Genomic DNA, 18301 nt, shown 5'->3' with positions numbered 1-18301 from the left:
TTTCCCTTTGAGATAGTTGTTGGATTCAGGTCAGTGGGAGAATAGTCCAACAAACAGAAATAAACAAAACTCAGCTATAAACCTCTGAGAAGCATGACAGAAATTCCCATAGTGTTTTCTGTTGAGAAGACAAGAGACTCTAGGCTTTGGAGAGACCCAGGTGAATAGACTAAGTTCTCCATTGGAAGCCACGGAGAGATACATCTGAAGGACAGGGGTGAACTTTAAGTAAATGGAGTTTTATCGAAGTTTAGTGTTAGCCCTATCTCAACTTATCCTTTAATTAAATTACAACTATCAGATGCCTCCTCTCCAAATCTATTAGAGAAAAGGTCCATTTTTTTTTCTGGCAAAACTTAACAGTTTTTCTGGAGATTCTATACCTTTTTTTATTCACAAAGTCCAACATTTACTAAAAGTTACTAGGCATGCCAAAGAACAGGAATATGTCATTAAAAGCCAAATAAGAAAAACAAACTGCCATGAGAAATATCCCATGACTGATAGAGATATTAGAGTTAACAAACATGAAGTCCAAAAGATTTGAGACTTAATTATACTCAAGAAACCAGGGCCAAGCTGAAGGAAATACATGAGATAAAATTTTGACCAACTTTGGAATCTCTAACAACAAACAAATGGAAGTTCAAAACTGAAAAATAAAATGTCCAAAATTAAGGACTTGGTATATAGGTATAAAGACAAATCAGCCACAACAGATGACAGTAAACCAGAAGACACAGCATAAGGGAATATCCAAATTGAAGTAGAGAGAGAGGAGAGAATGGAAAATAAAAAGTATAAGAGAAATACACAGGAGGTAGATGGGGCTCAAGTGATAGAGCTTCTGCCTACCTTATGGGAACACCTGGGTTCTATCCCTGGGGCCTCCATGTGAAAAAGAAGAAGAGAAAGCATGCCCACGAGGCAAGCCAGTGCCTGTAGGAGGGACTGCGTTGTAAGCCAGTGCCTGCATGAGAGACCGCCCAGGGAGCCTGTGTCTGCACAAGTGCCCACCCAAGTGCCCAGCCTGTGAGCCAGTGCCCTGTACAAGTGAGTCATGCAGCAAGATGATGACTCATCAAAAGAGAAACAACAGGAGAGTCAAGTCGAAGCACAGTAGACCAGGAACTGAGGTGGTGCAATTGACAGGGAAACTCTCTCCCCAACAAACATCTCCAGGTTTGGATTCCCGTGAATCATAGAGAGAAAATGAGAAGACAAGACAACACAGACAGCAAAAACAGCAGGGAAGGAGGAGGGGAAGGGGAAAAAATAAATAAATAATAAGTCTTTTTTTGAAAAAGAGAGAAATACAGAAGAGAGTTTAAATGCCAGCATAGGATTTAGAATACATATAAGAAGAATGCTGAAAATCAAAGACAGTGAAAACCCTCAAAATTAAGCAACCAGAGGAAAAGACATGTTGCATTCACATAGGCAGAATGGCTAAAATGAAAATGATAGGAAATGCCAAATGTCGGCAGCAAATTCTCATGTTGCTGGTGAGAGTGCAATATTTTGAAAAACTATTTGCCAGCACTACTAAACTTGAGGAAAATGAAGACGTTTTCAGAATGACACTAAGATATTTTGCATTCACACATACACACACACAATTTATCATCATCATCATCATCATCATCAAATTTAACTCCTACCTCATAGCATCCTCATAAATCAGTTCTAGTTGGAATAAAGACTCAAGTGTGCCTGTATGAAAGACAGAGTGTAAAGTTTTTAGTAGTTAGAGAAAAATATCTCTTCTAAAATTATACTTAAAATTAATGATAAATTAAAATAAATTATATTTGAGACTTTAAAACATGATAATTTTAACATTAAGACATTGTGAGAAATTAGGAGATGATATCAGGAGAAAAAATGTTTTACTCTGTAACATGGCTATGTTTACCTTATACTAACACTAGTCATAAAATAAGCTTTTAATACTTTTTAAAAATGAAGGAGCTCATAAAGGCAAAATGACAAGGGTTTAAGAAAGTCAAAATTTGGCTCTGGTTCCCACATAAAAATCCAGGGATTTTATTGCTAAAATGAAGAGGGCAACTATGGGTACTGGCAACAGTGAGTGATTTCTGCCACTATCTGCACATCTGGCTGCTCACTACCATAAATATCCTGTACACTCTTCTCCTCTCCAAAAAAGATACAACTCATCTGTATCAAAAGACACCATTCTACCCAGTGGATGCACAGAGCCCACTATTCAGGTGCTCTGGGTTCGGTCTTGATTCACCTCCAGCCAGGGACCCAGAAACTAATAAACAACCTACACACTTATTTCATATTTAAATCGTAAAGGTGGAGTAGGAATGGCATAGTCCCAGGGAAATAAAACTAAAACTAAGCACAGAGCAGAAGAGAAAACCAAAAACCAAAAGGAAACCAAAATTAAACAAAAGAGCCCCTCACTATCATAAAAGGGAAGGACTTGAAAGGCAGAGCAGTCAGTAGGGTAATCTGCTGGGCAAGAAAGGGCAGATTCCCTGTTCCTGAGCAATCTATTAATAATACCACAATTAGACCCTGGCTTTGCTCTCCAAAAGGCATCCTCTGGTTCTTCATGGCTGAAGGGTCTGAACCCTTATCTCACCCATGGCTCTATCTGAAATGGGTGTTGGAGAGCTGCTCCTCCTTGGGAGTGTGCTGCTTTTGTAGCTCATTTCCAGCTGAAGGTGGTTTCGATAAATGCGAGTTGACCAATCAGAGTTGCGTGTAAATGAAGTTACTCTCATTAACCTAAACCAGTTCCCATTAAAGACATGTTGCCTTCTGAATTTCTAAAATGCATTTCTTCTTTTCTCAACTCTACTAGGTTTTACTCTAAATATGATCTGTCTTCTCTAATAAGTGATTTTTATTGGAATTTGAGAAGTAGCAATGACAACAGTTATCCCTACTGTACCGTATTTCGCTAAGTTGGCTTTTCCTGCAGCATTTGATTTGCTTTACAGCGTTGCATTGTCATTCTTTTTATGTATAGATATTATGGATTTTTAAGAGGAGTTACAACTTTTCTGGGACTAATGGGAGGATTAATTTCTTCCACTTTGACTGGCATCATCCTTAATCAGGTAAGGAGTTATTTTTGAAATATTACTTATACAGAGAAAATATACATGAAAAATATACAGAGGAGACTTCAGCAGAGGATGAATTATGAGGTTTTTAAAATGAATTTTTCATTGAAGAAGTTGTAGAAAATAGAGTTCCCATATAACCCCACCCCACACACAGACACACTCACAAAATTTACCCTATTATTATTAGTGTAGTGTAGTGGAGGACCTTTATTAAAATAGATGAAACAATATTAATATATTTATACTATATACCATGGTTCATAATTTGCATTAGAGTTCACCGTATTGCACAATTCTGTGCTTTTATAGAAGTTTTAATCCAGCAACAGATAGACAACTTAAAGTTTCCTATTTAATTATATTCAAATATATATTACAGTGTTGTTAAGGACATCAACAGTGTTGTTCTTTCATCACCACCATCTGTTTCTTAAACTTTCCCATCACCCCAAATAGAAATTTTGTACTGATTAAACATTAATTCCCTATTGGTTACCACAAACCCCACCTCTGGTAAACTTTATTTAAGATTTGATTCTGACTCGATGAATATGCTTATTTGAATTATTTATCAGTGAGATCATTCAATATTTATTCTCTTGATTCTGGCTTCTTTCCACTTACATGGTATCTTCAAGATTCATCCATGTTCCAACATGTATCAAAACATTATTTTTTTTCCAGGGATGAGCCTCCCTGGTGCTGAGGGATTACTACCAAGCACCAGCTGATGATATAACTAGAAAAAGACCTTGAATAAAAGGGTCAACTCAGACCAGCGAAATATCTCAGCCTACGTGTAATATTAGGTGTTAAAAACTGCTTTTTGACTTTGGATGAAAGGGGAAAACGGAAAAGACAAATGAGATTATATGGCTATGAGTCTCCAAAAGAGTCGGGAGGTCACCAGAGGGGTAACGCTTATGCACACCTCAGCAGAGTACCAGAGACAGCCAAAGTAGATAGAAACCCAGGTACTGGTTCTCCTGAGGGCTACTGAGATCCACAGGTTCTATGGTCATGGCAGATGACTCTGGAGTTCAGGGCCATGTCAGTTAGCTCTACTTTGGAGTTTGTGTTCCTGAGTGTGATGAAGTTGGACTCAGATATGACCTTTCTACACATGCCTCTTCTGTTACTTTTACCAGATCTGTGGTTGGCTTTGGGGTTGGTGTATACTCAGAAGACCTGAATCTCTGGACTGTCCATGTGACAGCCAGGCCCTGAGTCTCAGCATACTTGCAACTCCTACCCTCTGGTTTATTGGTCTTACCCTGGTCAGCTAACAGTGAGGCGAAGAAGGTCAATCGCCACAAGGGAGGCAAGAATGCCTACAACTGCAAGCAGGAGAATTGCATCCATCATCCACGTGGAATCTAAGCCCCCTCCTGATGTAGAGTGGGACTGGACATAAACATCCCAGATTCCACAGGATGGAGGAAGAGAGTATGGATTAAAGTAGACTTACTGGTGTTCTGCTGGGGAACTACTGTGATTATTAATGGAAGAAATTGTAGTATTGATGTGAAGGAAGTGGCCACGGTAGGTGCTGATGGTAGGGAGAGGAAAGAAGAGATATGATGTGGCGCCATTTTCAGGATTTGGAGTTGTGTGTCCTACCATGGTTCACTGGGTGGATTGGGGGAGAGTGTAGACTACAGTGCAGACCACTGTCCATGTGGTGCAGCAGTGCTCCAAAATGTATTCACCAGGTGCAGTGAATGTGTGCCACGATGATGATCGAAGAGGTTGTTGATGTGGGAGGAGTGGGGTAAGCTGGTAGAGGGTATGTGGGGACCTCATATTTTTGGAATGTAACATTTAAAAGAAAACAGAGAAGGAAAAAAAAAGATATATAAATATCAAAAAAATAAATAAAAATTAAGGATTTCCAAGTCACTAAATAGAAAAACAAACAAACAAACATTATTTTTTAAGCCATTAGCTCTATTAACCACATTGTATATTCTGCTAATGCATTCACTTATTGATGGATGCTTGGGTTACTTTCATCTTTTGGCAATTGTAAATAATGCTCCTATAAACATTAGTTTGCAAATATGTTTTCGAGTCCCTGCTTTAAGTTTGGTTAAATCTCTTACTAGATATTTGATTCTTCTATTTGCTATTGTAAGTGGATTTTTTTCCTTGATTCCCTCTTCAGATTGCTCATTAGTAGTATATGAAAAACTACTGATTTTTGTGTGTTGACCTTATACCCAGTTTATAGTGTTGTTTAAGTCTCAGTTTCCTTATTGTTTTTTTGTTCTGATCTTCTATCTGTTTTGGAAATTGGTGTTTTGAAGCCCGTTAATTTAGAACCATCTGTTTCTCCCTTTGAATCTGTCAATATATGTTTCCTATTTGGGGGCTCTCCCATTATATACATATATACTTACATTTGTTCTGTCTACTTGTTATCTTTTCATTTTGCTATTTGTTCTCTGCAAGTCTTATCCCTTTTTTCCCCTTAATTTCTTCTGTTAATGCCTACTTACATATTTATTTGCTTTTTTGGTAGTGTACCATTGAACCCCTTCCCATTTCCTCATGTCTCTATTTGTTAGATGTTTTCTTTGTGGTTAACATGGGACTTAAATTTGATATCCTAAAGCTATTACAATCAAGTTAAATTATACCTACTTGATTAATAGCATAAAAATACACTGTTCAAATACTCTCCCATTTTTCCACCTTTTTTTGTACGTTTTACAAATCATATCTTGATGTATTGCATTCCTTAACCAAAGATTTATTGTACCTTTTTATGCATTTCAATTTTAGAACCAGTATGAAATAAAAATTAGAGTTAAATTCCAAAAACAGTACTGACGTTTATAATTATGCACATGGACACCCTTACCAAGGCTTTTTGTTTGTTTCATGCCACCTCCTCCACTATCTAGTGTCCTTTCTTATAAGTCTAAAGAACTAACTTAAGCACTGTTTGTAGGGCAGGTCTACTGGTAGCAAACTCACTCAGCTTCTGTTTTCTGGGACTGTCTTAATCTGTCCCTAATTTTTGGAAGAACAGTCTCACCAGATGTAGAATTCTTAGTTTGCAATTGTTTTCTTTCAGCATTTTAAATAGTTCATTCCACTTTTTTCTCATCTTCATGTTAAAATTTGGCAGTTAATCCTATTGGGGCTCTCTTGAACATAACATGTTTGTTTTCTCATCCATCTTTCAGAACTCTCTCATTTTCTTTGCCAGTTAGGCTAGTATGTCTCTGGGTTTGGTTCTCTTTGAGTTTATCCCATTTGGAGTTTGTTGGTCTTCTTGGATTTCTATGTTCATATCTTTCCTTACATTTGAAAAGTTTCTGCTATTATTTAAATATTTCTCCTGCACCTTTCTTTCTTTCTCCTCCTTCTGGAACTCCCAAATGCATATATTAGTACACTTGATTGTTGCCCACAAGTTTCCTAGGCTTTTTTCTTTCTCACACAAAGTCTGAGTCCTTTCAATATTCTTGCCTTCAGGTTCACTCATTCTTTCTTCTGCCAATTCCAATCTGCTATTCAAGCTTTTCATTCCAGTTATTGTGGTTTCAACCCCAGTAGTTCTGTTGATTTCCTTTTCAAATTTTCTACTTCACTATCAAGATTCCTTTATTGTTCTTTCATGGTTTTCCTGATATCTTTTAGTTCTTTCCCACTGTTCTCTGTTATGGACTTGTGTATTTTGAGGATCATTTTTTAAAAGTCTTTGTCTGATTTGTTTAATCTGGTCTTCTCTGTGGATGGTGTCTGTATATTTATTTGGTCCTTTGGATGGGTCATCATTTCTTGTTCCTAGTTTGTCTAGCAATATTTTTTGCACATTGCACATTTTAGTATTTTTAAATGTGGCTCTGGGATTTAATTCCTGATCTCTCTGTTTCTTAAGTTTGTATCCAGGTAGTTACATAACAGATTTCCTTGACTGTCAAGAGTTTGCTTAAAGTTCCATTTTATTATTTGCCTCTCACACATTTACTGCAACACTTTGACTGTTTCCTGGAAATTTGAGAAAAATGGCTCTGCCAGTTTTGTCCAGTTGTTGAAGAAATTCTGTGGGAATGGCACTCTGGAGCACCTTACACCATCATCTTGGTCAACTGGACCCCAGAGATAGAATGAGTTGGTTATGAGTTTTTTTGTCATATAAATGAAACTTGTTCAAATTAGGCATCTCTTCAAGCATATAGGTAATACAATTTCAAGTTCAAAGTATGGCATGAGCCATCCCATCATCATGGTGTAATGCACAAGATGCTATATCTAGGGCTACTCCATCATATTGTAGTTTAGCAACCCAAGATTCAGAATAAATATCCCTTAATAAAGGGAAACGAATGGCAGCCACTGGTCCACAGTAATGCTCACATCTTGCTAGGCAGACATTCTGCAGGTCACCAGTGGGGGAATATACTTAAACTGGGCCCTTAGGAGACTGAATGTAGGTACTAGAAGGGACTTTGGGGTGTTCTCTCTTGATTAGTAGGATCTGCATAAAGGAAGTCATGTGAGGCAGTTATTTGGTGAAGAGAAAGGCAGCCTTCTCTGCAGAAATGAAGTTATGCAGCCAAAATAATTTTTCAGGCTCTCCTCCGGGGCATTTCCAACCTGCCTGAAGTTAGATATATTCATGGAACTTCCTTTGACTTAGGAAATATAAGAGGAAGTGATAGGTGCTAATTCTGAGGCAAAGCATTAAGAAACAGGAGCCACTCTTCTGATTGCCACAGCTACTGTGTTATTCCTTATAATGTTGATACAATTCAAATTAGAAGGGATGGTTTGATTTTAAAAAAACAAAGTGGCAAGAATACTGGCTAACCCACCTCAAGAAAAATGCATTTACATTCTGTTCCCGAATCTTACAACAAAATTTATTCAAGACGATTTTTAAAAACGTGAATGAAGAAGAAAAGGAATAAATGCACTAAATAGGGGATAAGAACTGTATAAATTTGAGACATAAATTTCTTCAAAAGCATGGAAATAAGATAAATTGCTGCTCAGAATGTATTACATATTTACATAAAATTTAACCTTGGCTGATGAAAAACATAAAGTAAAAAATTTCAACAAATCTGGAACAAAATGTAAATGTAAATGTTTCTAACACAAATAAATGAAATAAATTACCTCTGCATATGATCCATGAGTGCATTAAAAGAAAAAACCTCAAAATCTAGTAGGCTACTTTCTATGAAAGTAAACAGGATTCACTATTGTAAAGTCTGTTGGTGAAACTGACCAATTTTCACCCAGAGAAAACATGTCAGTCATCTTCATAAATGAGGAAAAGATAGTTCATAAAATTTACTAAGGATTGATGGGTATAAAATTAACTATTGGGATGTTTATTATTTATAGCAACAAAATTGGAAAACAACTTAAATATAAAGAAATAAAGGGTGACTTATAAATTTTAAATTTCTTATCTCTAGATAGTAATTAAGCAGTTTATGGTACAATCGAATATTTATTGGCATGCGAGCATGTTTATGATATGTATCTAGATGAAAACACATTCACGTTTGAACATTAGTTCTATGTACATCACAATGGCATTTTTACATATTTAAAAATTATATGGACATAGACATAGATAAAAGAGCAGAAAGATAGTGTGATCATCTCTGTGGAATTGAATTATGGCCTTATTTTGATGAGAGTGCTTTTTCACGTTTTTAAGTGCCCTTTGCTGAGTCTATATTATTTTTAGATTACAATTTAAACATCAAAGAAAACAATACCTATACCACTCATTGATAATTATTCTGTTTTTTAATCCCTCAGGATCCAGAGACTTCCTGGTTTAAAGTCTTCATCCTGTTGTCAGCCATTAATGTGGGCAGCAGCATTTTCTACCTTGTGTTTGCTGCAGTGGAAGTCCAGGACTGGGCTAGAGACAGAGAACAGACACGCTTCTGAAGGTGAGCAGTGGTCAGGTTGGGCACCACTGTGGAAGAATCCACAGCACATAGGGGTGTGCAGCAGAAAGAGGCATTGAGGCTCGCCCCTAGGGTAAAATGGGGTGCTGATGACAGAGATGGGAAGAAAGAAATGGGTGCAGGTGTGGGTGCAGGTGTACAGTGTTGAGTCTGAATCTCTTCGGCATTCTAATGGGGCAGGTATGGAAATCTGGGCATCTGTTGGGACTGGAGGTGCAGATTTCGGAGTCTGGGCATCTCTACCATGGAAGACAAGGAAGAGAAAGGCTAGTTCTTATTGGAGATGAGAGCTGGGAAGGACTGAGAAGAGGGAGGAAGGACAGTGGGAGAATGTGGTGTCACACAAGGGAGGTAAAAAGAAGGTTCAGAGGTGGCAGTGATGACCTGTGGAAAATGATGTCAAGGGGTTAAATTACATAAATCTAGAATTTTCTAAGGGTTTTGGCAATGGATACCTTAAAAGTGACACTGACAAAATGGTTTTCAATTGAATGACGGAGACAGAGTCCATTACAATGTGTTCATTAGAGTCTGATATTTTGCCTTTCTTCTATAAACTGTACCAGTGATAAATAGTAAAGGAAAGGTCTCGTTGTAGAAGTATTTCAGCTAATACATGAATAAGAATAGAAAGAGTAAAGATATGCCCCCCATATTTCAACACCCAATGAATTAAGGGATCCAGGCAATGCTTCTGTTAACATCACATGAAGAGAGGCACAGTGATATTTTCTACCTTTTGATGAAATTCGCACATCCACCACTGTCTTGCTAAGAAAATCATTCTGATCTGAATAGTCCTCAAGATAGCTTTTGTTTTATGCAAAATACCTCAGAGAACATGTTGAACTACATCCTAAGGATATCACCAGCAAATCCAAACTGTGGGAGATTTTACAGGTTTAAATGATTCAGATTTTGTAACAAAAAATCCTAAGGGAAAAATTAAAGGAATGAAGGAAAGCCACTAGATTAAAAGGAAATTAAATAGTATATCAAATTTTTTAATTGCCTATGTAAATGCTATAGGGTGCTGAATTTCAATGGAGTTGCTACACCTACTCTGCAGTTCATTGGACTCAACCTGAACAACTAACAAGGAGAGAATGAGGCACAACCACCATCCCAAGGAACCGAGAGATTACAACTGCAAGCAAGATAGTCCCATCCATCCACCCTATGGAATTGAAGCCCCATCTCAATGAAAGGTGGACTGGGCATCAAATCCCAGAATCTTGAGGACTTAGGAATGTACTATGGGTCAAAGTAGACTTACTGGTATTATACTATAGATTTATTGTGATTCTATAAATGTAAGAACTTATATCATTGATGTGGATGCAGTGGCCACTGAAGGTTCTGAGAGCAGGAAGTGGGGAAACCAAGACTAGTATACAGGCTTTTTTGGGATTTTGGAATAATCCAAATGACATTGAAATGACAAATAAATATTTTGACATAACCTACAAAACTATGCAGAGTTAGTGTAAAATAGAAAGTGAACTATACTCTTGCTTAGTGGCCATGCTTCAGATTGCATTCCTCAATTGTAGTGAATGTACCACACCAATGAAGGATGTTTTTAATGGGGGAAAGTGTGGGAGGTGTAGGGAGTGGTGAATATAGGAATCCCCTTTATTTTTTAATTAACAGTTATGTAATCTGTATCTGTATCTTTTTTAAAAATTAAAAATATATTAATAAAGAAAATAAAACCGTTTTGGAATATCATTACAAAAATTAAAATATCATTAATGACAATAGCTTATCTTGACCAAAAATTTAAAATAAATATGGTCTTTATATTTAAACATAAATAAATAAACGTGTGTATATAAGGATATATACATGGGTGAGAAATCTACAAATAAGAAAAGAGAATGATGAATGTCATGAGAGTTGTCACTTTCAGGGGTAAGGAAGGAGTAATGATTAGTATGGAACACATGGAGAATCTCTAAAATGCTGGCAATATTTTATTTTTTATAACCAGGTGGTGGTGATTAAAAGAGGGTTTACCTTCTAATCCTCCTCTGAGACACATTGGTTTTGTGATGTTTTCTGAATCTGTGTTATATTTCACAGTAAAAACATTTAAAGGAAAAAGAGAATGTGTGACCCTAATGCTTATCTTTTAATTAATTGATCCTAAAGTTAGGAGACAAAGAGAGGCTGTTATTTTTTGACCTTCTATCAACGTGCACCCACAGCCAACTAGAATGCGAAAGCTTGGTAGGAAAGAATGCAGTATACTTGGCAGAAGAGACGATTACTGGTGTATTTAGAATGTGACGAATAATTCTTGCTTTTACAATTTAAAAAAAAGGAAAGATAAAGAGAAAATGAGTTAAAATGGAGAAAGCAAGTATAGACAGTCCTATAAAGGACAGCAGAGCAAATGGCAGGTAGCTTTAAGGGATGTGAAATTAGGGAGCATCTTTGGGGCGTTTCCTTGTTTCTGAGGACAGAGACACATGCATGTTTCTCTGGTGATGGAATGATACAACAGTGAAGAGTCATGGTGTAGCAGAGAGGGCACTAGCATGATCTTGAACTACTGAAGTGTCTCCGAGTCGACGATGTTCAAGCTCTAGTGCAGGGCTTGGCCTTGGGTGAAAACGTAGAGCTCATCACAGTAACTATAGAGGGGACTGACGCCAAAGCTAGCAGACATGTAGAGGAATTTGTGGAGACTACATCCACCCCCAGCCCCCAGCCCCATTAGCTACAGGACATCCATTCTTCTTGTCAGAATGGGTCTGGACTGTATGGGCTTTCCCTTCTGGGCATTTTCCACCCTGGCCTCCCACCCACACGTGCCTCGGCACAGTCCTCCTCTCTTGAAGTGCAGACTTTGCCAACTATGGCCTCCTGGTCCAGTTTGAGTAGTGCACACAATGGCTTCTGTTTTCCAGGCTTTCTTTTCAGGACAGCTCTCAGAATTCATCTTATGGGTGTTTGGACACAAGTCCCCTTATCATTCTGAGCTCCCATTCCCATGGTTCCAGCTAACTCTTTTGCTTTGCTGAGAAACTGTCATCCACCCCTGATGATTTTACCAGGATATCAGCGGAAAGTGTTGGAAAACACAAAGAAATTCAGACACACTTAGGCCTTCAGAAGATCACAGTTAAATAACTAGCTTTTTTTTTTTAATTCCTATAAGCTTTCTAGGCAGAATCTTCAGTATCATCCTGCAAAGATCCCTGAGAAGGCCTTGGAAGCAAAGGCAACACAAACTGGATGGCTAATCAGTAAAGCAGGCACGAAGGCAAAAAATGAACAAGACTCATCAGCTCAATCGTGTCACTAAATTTTCTCCTAAGGGGTGGCGGTCAGCATTTCAGCCCAGTCCTGGACATCCTCTTGCTCAAAGAAGAGGCAGAAGACCATGCCTGATACCTCAGTGGCAGCTGAGAGCAAGAAGATGTTTCTCCAACCAAACTGAATCCTGGAATCTATAAATCATTAACTGTCCCTCAGTTCTTGTCCCTTGTGTCCCTCAGTAGCTCTCTGTGGTAAGGTGAATTAGGTCTCCCAGAAAAAAACTATCAAACATGTTCTTCATCTCATTCCTGTAGATGTGAACCCCGTAAGCAGGACCTCTGGAAGATGTTAGTTTTAGTTCCACTGAGGCTAACTGGAGGGGAATGGGATTTAATCCTATTACTAGAGGACTTATAAAGAAAAAGCCATGGGGAGGAGCAGGATTCCAGAAATCAGTGGGAGCCCAGAAGAGAACGAAGAGGCCATTGCCATGTGACGGAGAAGCTGAGGGTCACAAGGATTTTTGGCCCACGGAGAACCACGATCCCGGTAGGCAGCCAGCTTTCCAGCTCTGAAACCAGCACCAATGAATTCCTGTGCTGAACCCAGCCCACTGGGTGTGTGTGTTAGAGCCTGGAGAACCAGGACGCCCTTCCTGGAGTCTCCTGTCCGCTCCCCGAGCTCTCTTCCAGCCACGTGGGCTTTTTGTTTGCTCTTGGAATCTACCAGGCACGTTTCTGCCTGGAGGCTGCTGGGCTCTGTGTTTCCTGGGCTGGAAGCTCTTCCCCATAGAGACCCTGGGATTACCCCTCACTTCCTTCCAGTCCTGGCTTGAATGTTTCTTTTGCAGAGAGCTTCCCAGGACCTCACCATTTAAATTGGAAATTTCACCCCTGTCTCATGTGCCCCATTCCTCTTTCCTGCTTGACTCTTCTCTTAGCACTTCCCACCATCTCATCTACCACATAATTCATTGGATTCATTGGTTTTCATGAGGGCAGGGGTTTTTCTTTGTTTTATGTACTTAATAGTGCTTTGCACTGCTACTGCTTAACACATATTTCTCCAACAAATGATTGGATGAACACTGAATGACATGGGAGACAGCATCAGTTTCAGAACTTCCATTTAAAACAACTATGTGCTGACAATGAGTTGTCACTGACAGTAGGGAACTGAAACTTCAAATAAGAGAAGGGATTTTATGTCACAACGAAAGCCTTTTTTGGTTTTTCTTTTTTTTTTTTTTTCACTTCTTCCCTGACTGACTGGTAGAAAACTACAGGAAACTAAAGAATGAGATTCATATGAGTGTCATAGACGTCTTTCATCATGTAAATTCTGTATAAACAAGATTCTTAGGAAATGTTCAAGTCATCAGGTGAATTTGTGTATTCCAATAACTTTATTTATTTGTAAGATTTATTTTTATTTCTTTCTTTTCCCTTCTCTTCACCCCACCCCCTCCGTTGTCTGCTCTCTGTGTCCATTTGCTGTATGTTCTTCTGTGTCCACTTGGGTTCTTGTCAGTGGCACCAGGAATCTGTGTCTCTTTTTGGTGCATTATTTGCTGCATCACGTCTGTGTGTGTGTGGCACCACTCCTGGGCAGGATGTGCTTGTTTCGCATGAGGCTCTTCTCCTTACAGGGCTCACTCCTTGCATGTGGGGCTCTGGCACAGGGGGGGCACCTCTGTGCGCATCAGCACTGCACATGGGCCAGTTCACCAACGGGTCAGGAGGCTCTGGGTTTGAACCCTGGACCTCACATGTGGTAGGTAGATGCACTATCAGTTGAGCCACATCCACTACCTTTTTTTTTTTTAAAGATTTATTATTTATTTCTCTCCCCTCCCCCGCCCTGGTTGTCTTTTCTCTGTGTCTATTTGCTACGTCTTCTTCTTTGTCCTCTTCTGTTGTTGTCAGCGGCACAGGAATCTGTGTTTCTTTTTGTTGAGTCATCTTGTTGTGTCAGCTCTCCGTGTGGGTGGTGCCATTCTTAGGCATGCTGTACTTTTTATCATGCTGGGCAGCTCTCCTTAAGGGGCGCATGCCTTGCATGTGGGGCTCCCCTACGCAGGGGACACCCCTGTGTGGCAGGGCACTCCTTGTGCACATCAGCACTGCACATGGGCCAGCTCCACACGGGTCAAGGAGGCCCAGGGTTTGAACCGCGGACCTCCCATGTGGTAGGCGGATGCCCTAACCACTGGGCCAAGTCCGCTTCCCAAAATCCACATCCTTATTCCAATAACTTTAAATACACCTCCTAGGATGGAAGGCTGTATGAATATACAAACACCATGTAAGCAATACTAGTCAGAGAAGCTTCTAGGCTAACTATTCATGAACAAAAAGGCAAGATGCATGTGGATGCATCACTCTGCCATTCACACAACTTCTCACTGATCTGGTAAATGTTTGTGGAGTGACCTACTCATCCCGGTTTACCAGGAACTTCCAAGGTATTAGCACCCTGGGAAATCCTTCATTACGAACAAACCAGGATGATTGGCCACCCTATCCTTTCAGGGAAATGCCTTGATTCTTCCCAGAAAATGTGATGATGATCCTGAGGAGCTCACTTGGTAAGAACTTGCAAACATCTTAGCACTCTTCTGGGATCCACACCCCAGGCATGTGGTGATTTCTCTGAGGGAGCTGAGCCTGGGGTGGGGAGAGAACTCCTGGGGACTCAGGACTCTTCAGCATTGAATTGAGGCATGTGGGGGAAGGAACAGAGACTTCCTTGCTCCAACTTGTACAGGGTGACCTCTACAGATCCTGCATATGCTCATGGAGGTCATCCTTATGAATGTTTGCATAAGAAATTATGACCTCACTAGACCGATGAAAATAACTGCAATGGTGGCTGATTTTGCTGCAGCTGGGAATGTGAGTTCTGTGCTGTTCCCTTGAGAAAGCTGGCACACCTGCAGAGAGGTATTCCTTTGTAAACAAGGAGTTTATCTCAACTGCTCTGTTGCAATGTCAAGCTGTTCCCTGGGGAGACCTGGACTGGACCCTTGGTTGGACCTGAATGATGTGAACTGACTAGTGATTGTCTAATCCTGGGCTCTAACACTTCCAAAGGGCAGCTTGTCACTTGGTTTATAGAAAACATACAGATTGGTGGTTTAGCACCTGGTATATGTGCTCTCTTGGTTTCTGCTATTGAGTCTGGTTGCAGCCTTGTTTGGGGTATAAAACATCCCTCATTGGATGAGACATTGACTCCCTTAGACCAAAGTTTCTCACACATACTTTCATGGTTTCCCATTTGAAGAAGAAGTGTGTCGTATGTGGCTGTGGATGGTTTCTGAAGCTGTACCTAAAGGGTCAGTCATCTTTGTCTTGTATCTATACCGGCATAGCTTGGTAATCAACTGTTTGAAACTTATTGAATTTGGTACTCAATGCTTTTTGACAAGAGATTATTGTCCTGGTACTCATCTTTGTTTGGTCCTCCACAGGAAAGCTGGAACCTGTCAGTGTCGGTTGCCTCCTGATTAGCTGCCCTTTTCATCCAAAACAAAGGTTCACCCATCCCACATGCAGTAACTCTTGCAGTCTTATCTTAGCTTCTGTCATCATTTTGTGTATTTTTGCATTTTTTTCGCATCATGGGTCCTAAGAAAATGAGGAGTGATAGTGCTGAAAATAAAATAAAATTATTTTCCATTGTCATTGAGAAAAGAAAAAGAAAAAATAGGTGATTGTCCCATACAGATCTTGCTAAGGAATACAGTAGTCCTAGAACAATGGTCTCTACCATCATTAAGAATAAAGAAGCAATAAAAAAGGCTGATGTTGCAAAATGAGTTAAAGGAGTAACAAAGCATAATTCCCAAACACTTCAGAAAGTTCCAAAGATGTTATTAATTTGGGTAAAGAGAAAAAATTAATGGGCAAGAGAATATCTAAAGCCATGATATGTGAAAAAGCAAAACTGTTCCATGATGATCTTTGGAAAAACAAAGCAGGACCCAGGGATAAGATGGCTCAAGTTTTTAAGGCCAGCCAAGGCTGATTTGAGAATTATAAAAAGAGGACCAGCATCTATAGTAACATGTGAATGGCAAAGCAGCAAGTGCTCTTACAAGGATGCTGATGAATTCTTCAGTGAATTTCAAGACCACATAGAGGCAGAGGGATTTATTTCCCAATGAATTTTTAATGATGAGACTGGAGTTTTTGGGGGGAAAATGCCAAATAGGACCTATGGTACATTACAAAAGAGGACAAGGCAATACCAATTCTAAAACAGTGAAGGACAGGCTCACTCTGTTGCATGGGAATGCTAGTGGGGACTTAGACTCAAGCCTCTACTAGTCTATCAGATTGAAAACTGAGAGTTTACAACAAGCATAATGTCACAGAAAGCACACTCCATGTGATGTGGACGACAAAGAACAAAGCTTGGGTCACGAAGCAATTTTTTACTGAGTGGATAAATGACTTGTTTCTTTCCTCAATGGAAAACTATTTGCTGGAGAAAGATTTCCCTTTGAGAGCTCTCCTAATTTTGGACATTGTACCTGTCCATCCTCCAGGCATGAAGGATGACTTACAGAAGGAGTTCAGCACTGAGGAGCTGCAGGAATTACAGAAGGAACAGCAACTAGAGGAGCTGAAGAGAGTTGTTCAGGTGAAGAGGAGCTGAGGAAGGATGTCCCCAGTCCCTTGAAAAAGCAAATGTGTGCAAACTGAGCAGATGTTGAAAAATTTGTGGACTAGTTCCATCCAGACAAAGCTCTGACAAGCAGAATTGTGAATTCATTAAATGACCAAACAACTAACAGAAATTCTGGAAAGAAGACAGAAGAGGTCGTCATTGGATAAATTTTCAGGAAAGTTGAAAAACAGTGTGTCAGAGTCAGGGTTCCACGGTGAGAAAAGGAAGAAAGGAGAAAGAACACCTGAAGGGCAAGTGTCCAGTGTTCTACTGGAGGGGACTCTCCTTCCAAGCAACATTCCACGTAACCTCTCCTCCTCACCACTCTCCTCACACCATCCCACTAGGGCCATGAACTCGTCTCAGTACAGGTCAATTGAAGTTTTTATTTCATTTAATCAAATTATTTATTAATTTTTAGGTTTATTTCTCATGTAAAATAATGATATACAATCATATCTTTTTACATATTGCCTTAAAAATGTGCATTGTCTTTGGTTTTGGAATGCATTAAATTTATTTACATTATTCCTTATGGGAAAAAATGGTTTGCGCCTCATTTTTGGTACTCTCTGCCTCACAGACGCCATTGAAAATGAATACCAAGATACCCCTGTATAGGGATAATGTTTCTACATATTACTGGGATTAAGCTAGTATAAATTTGATGCTAATTCTCAAATGTAAGATGCCTGTATTATACCCTAGAACAAACACTAAAAATAAAAACAAGAAATATACAGTAAAAGTCATTAATGAAATTTAAATGCTGAATTAGAAAATATTCACTCCATTTCAAATAATAGGTAAAGGAAGAATAGAGGAACAAAAAGACATGCAACATATGGAAAACAAAAAGTCAGATGGCAGACAGATATCCAACTATATCAATAATAATCTTAAATGTGAGTAGAATAAACAATCCAATTAAAGACAGACATTGCCGGACAGGAGTTTAAAAACATGATCCAACTACATGAATTCTAAGAGGACACACTTTAGAGTCAAAGCCACAAACCGGTTGAAAGTAAGAGGATGAAAATTTATACACAGACGTTTATAGTAGCTCTATGTATTAAGCCAAAAGATGGGAACAATGCAGATGTCCATCAACAGATAAGTAGTTTAAGAAAACATTCTGTTATTTTGTGGGATTTACTAATACAATGGAATAGTATTCGGCCATTAAAAGGAATGAGGTCCTGGTACATGCGACAATGTGGATGAAGCTTGAAATCATTACTCTATGGGAAAGATGCCAGTCACAAAAACTCACACATTATATGATTCCACTCCAATGAAAGCTCC

The 18301-nt window shown here is 39.1% G+C and overlaps 1 protein-coding gene and 1 long non-coding RNA gene across 3 annotated transcripts in view; one reads left to right on the top strand and one right to left on the bottom strand.

The window, feature by feature from the left end:
* Positions 1–10772, top strand: part of LOC101441584 (sodium-dependent phosphate transport protein 1-like) — a 45792-nt gene extending 35020 nt beyond the window's left edge. Inside the window, exons 11-13 of the mRNA XM_004475789.5 lie at positions 3008–3098; positions 8898–9034; positions 10082–10772. Coding sequence (XP_004475846.1) covers positions 3008–3098; positions 8898–9032 — 226 coding nt within the window. The 3' untranslated portion in view covers positions 9033–9034; positions 10082–10772. The remainder of the gene's footprint in view (positions 1–3007; positions 3099–8897; positions 9035–10081) is intronic.
* Positions 1–18301, bottom strand: part of LOC139437311 (uncharacterized) — a 211341-nt gene that overhangs the window by 37425 nt on the left and 155615 nt on the right. The window lies entirely within an intron of this gene.

The sequence above is a fragment of the Dasypus novemcinctus genome, chromosome 22, assembly GCF_030445035.2.
Source record: "Dasypus novemcinctus isolate mDasNov1 chromosome 22, mDasNov1.1.hap2, whole genome shotgun sequence".
Lineage (NCBI taxonomy): Eukaryota > Metazoa > Chordata > Mammalia > Cingulata > Dasypodidae > Dasypus > Dasypus novemcinctus.
Note: the sequence above shows the minus strand (reverse complement) of the source record. Positions and strands in the feature narration are given on the sequence as shown.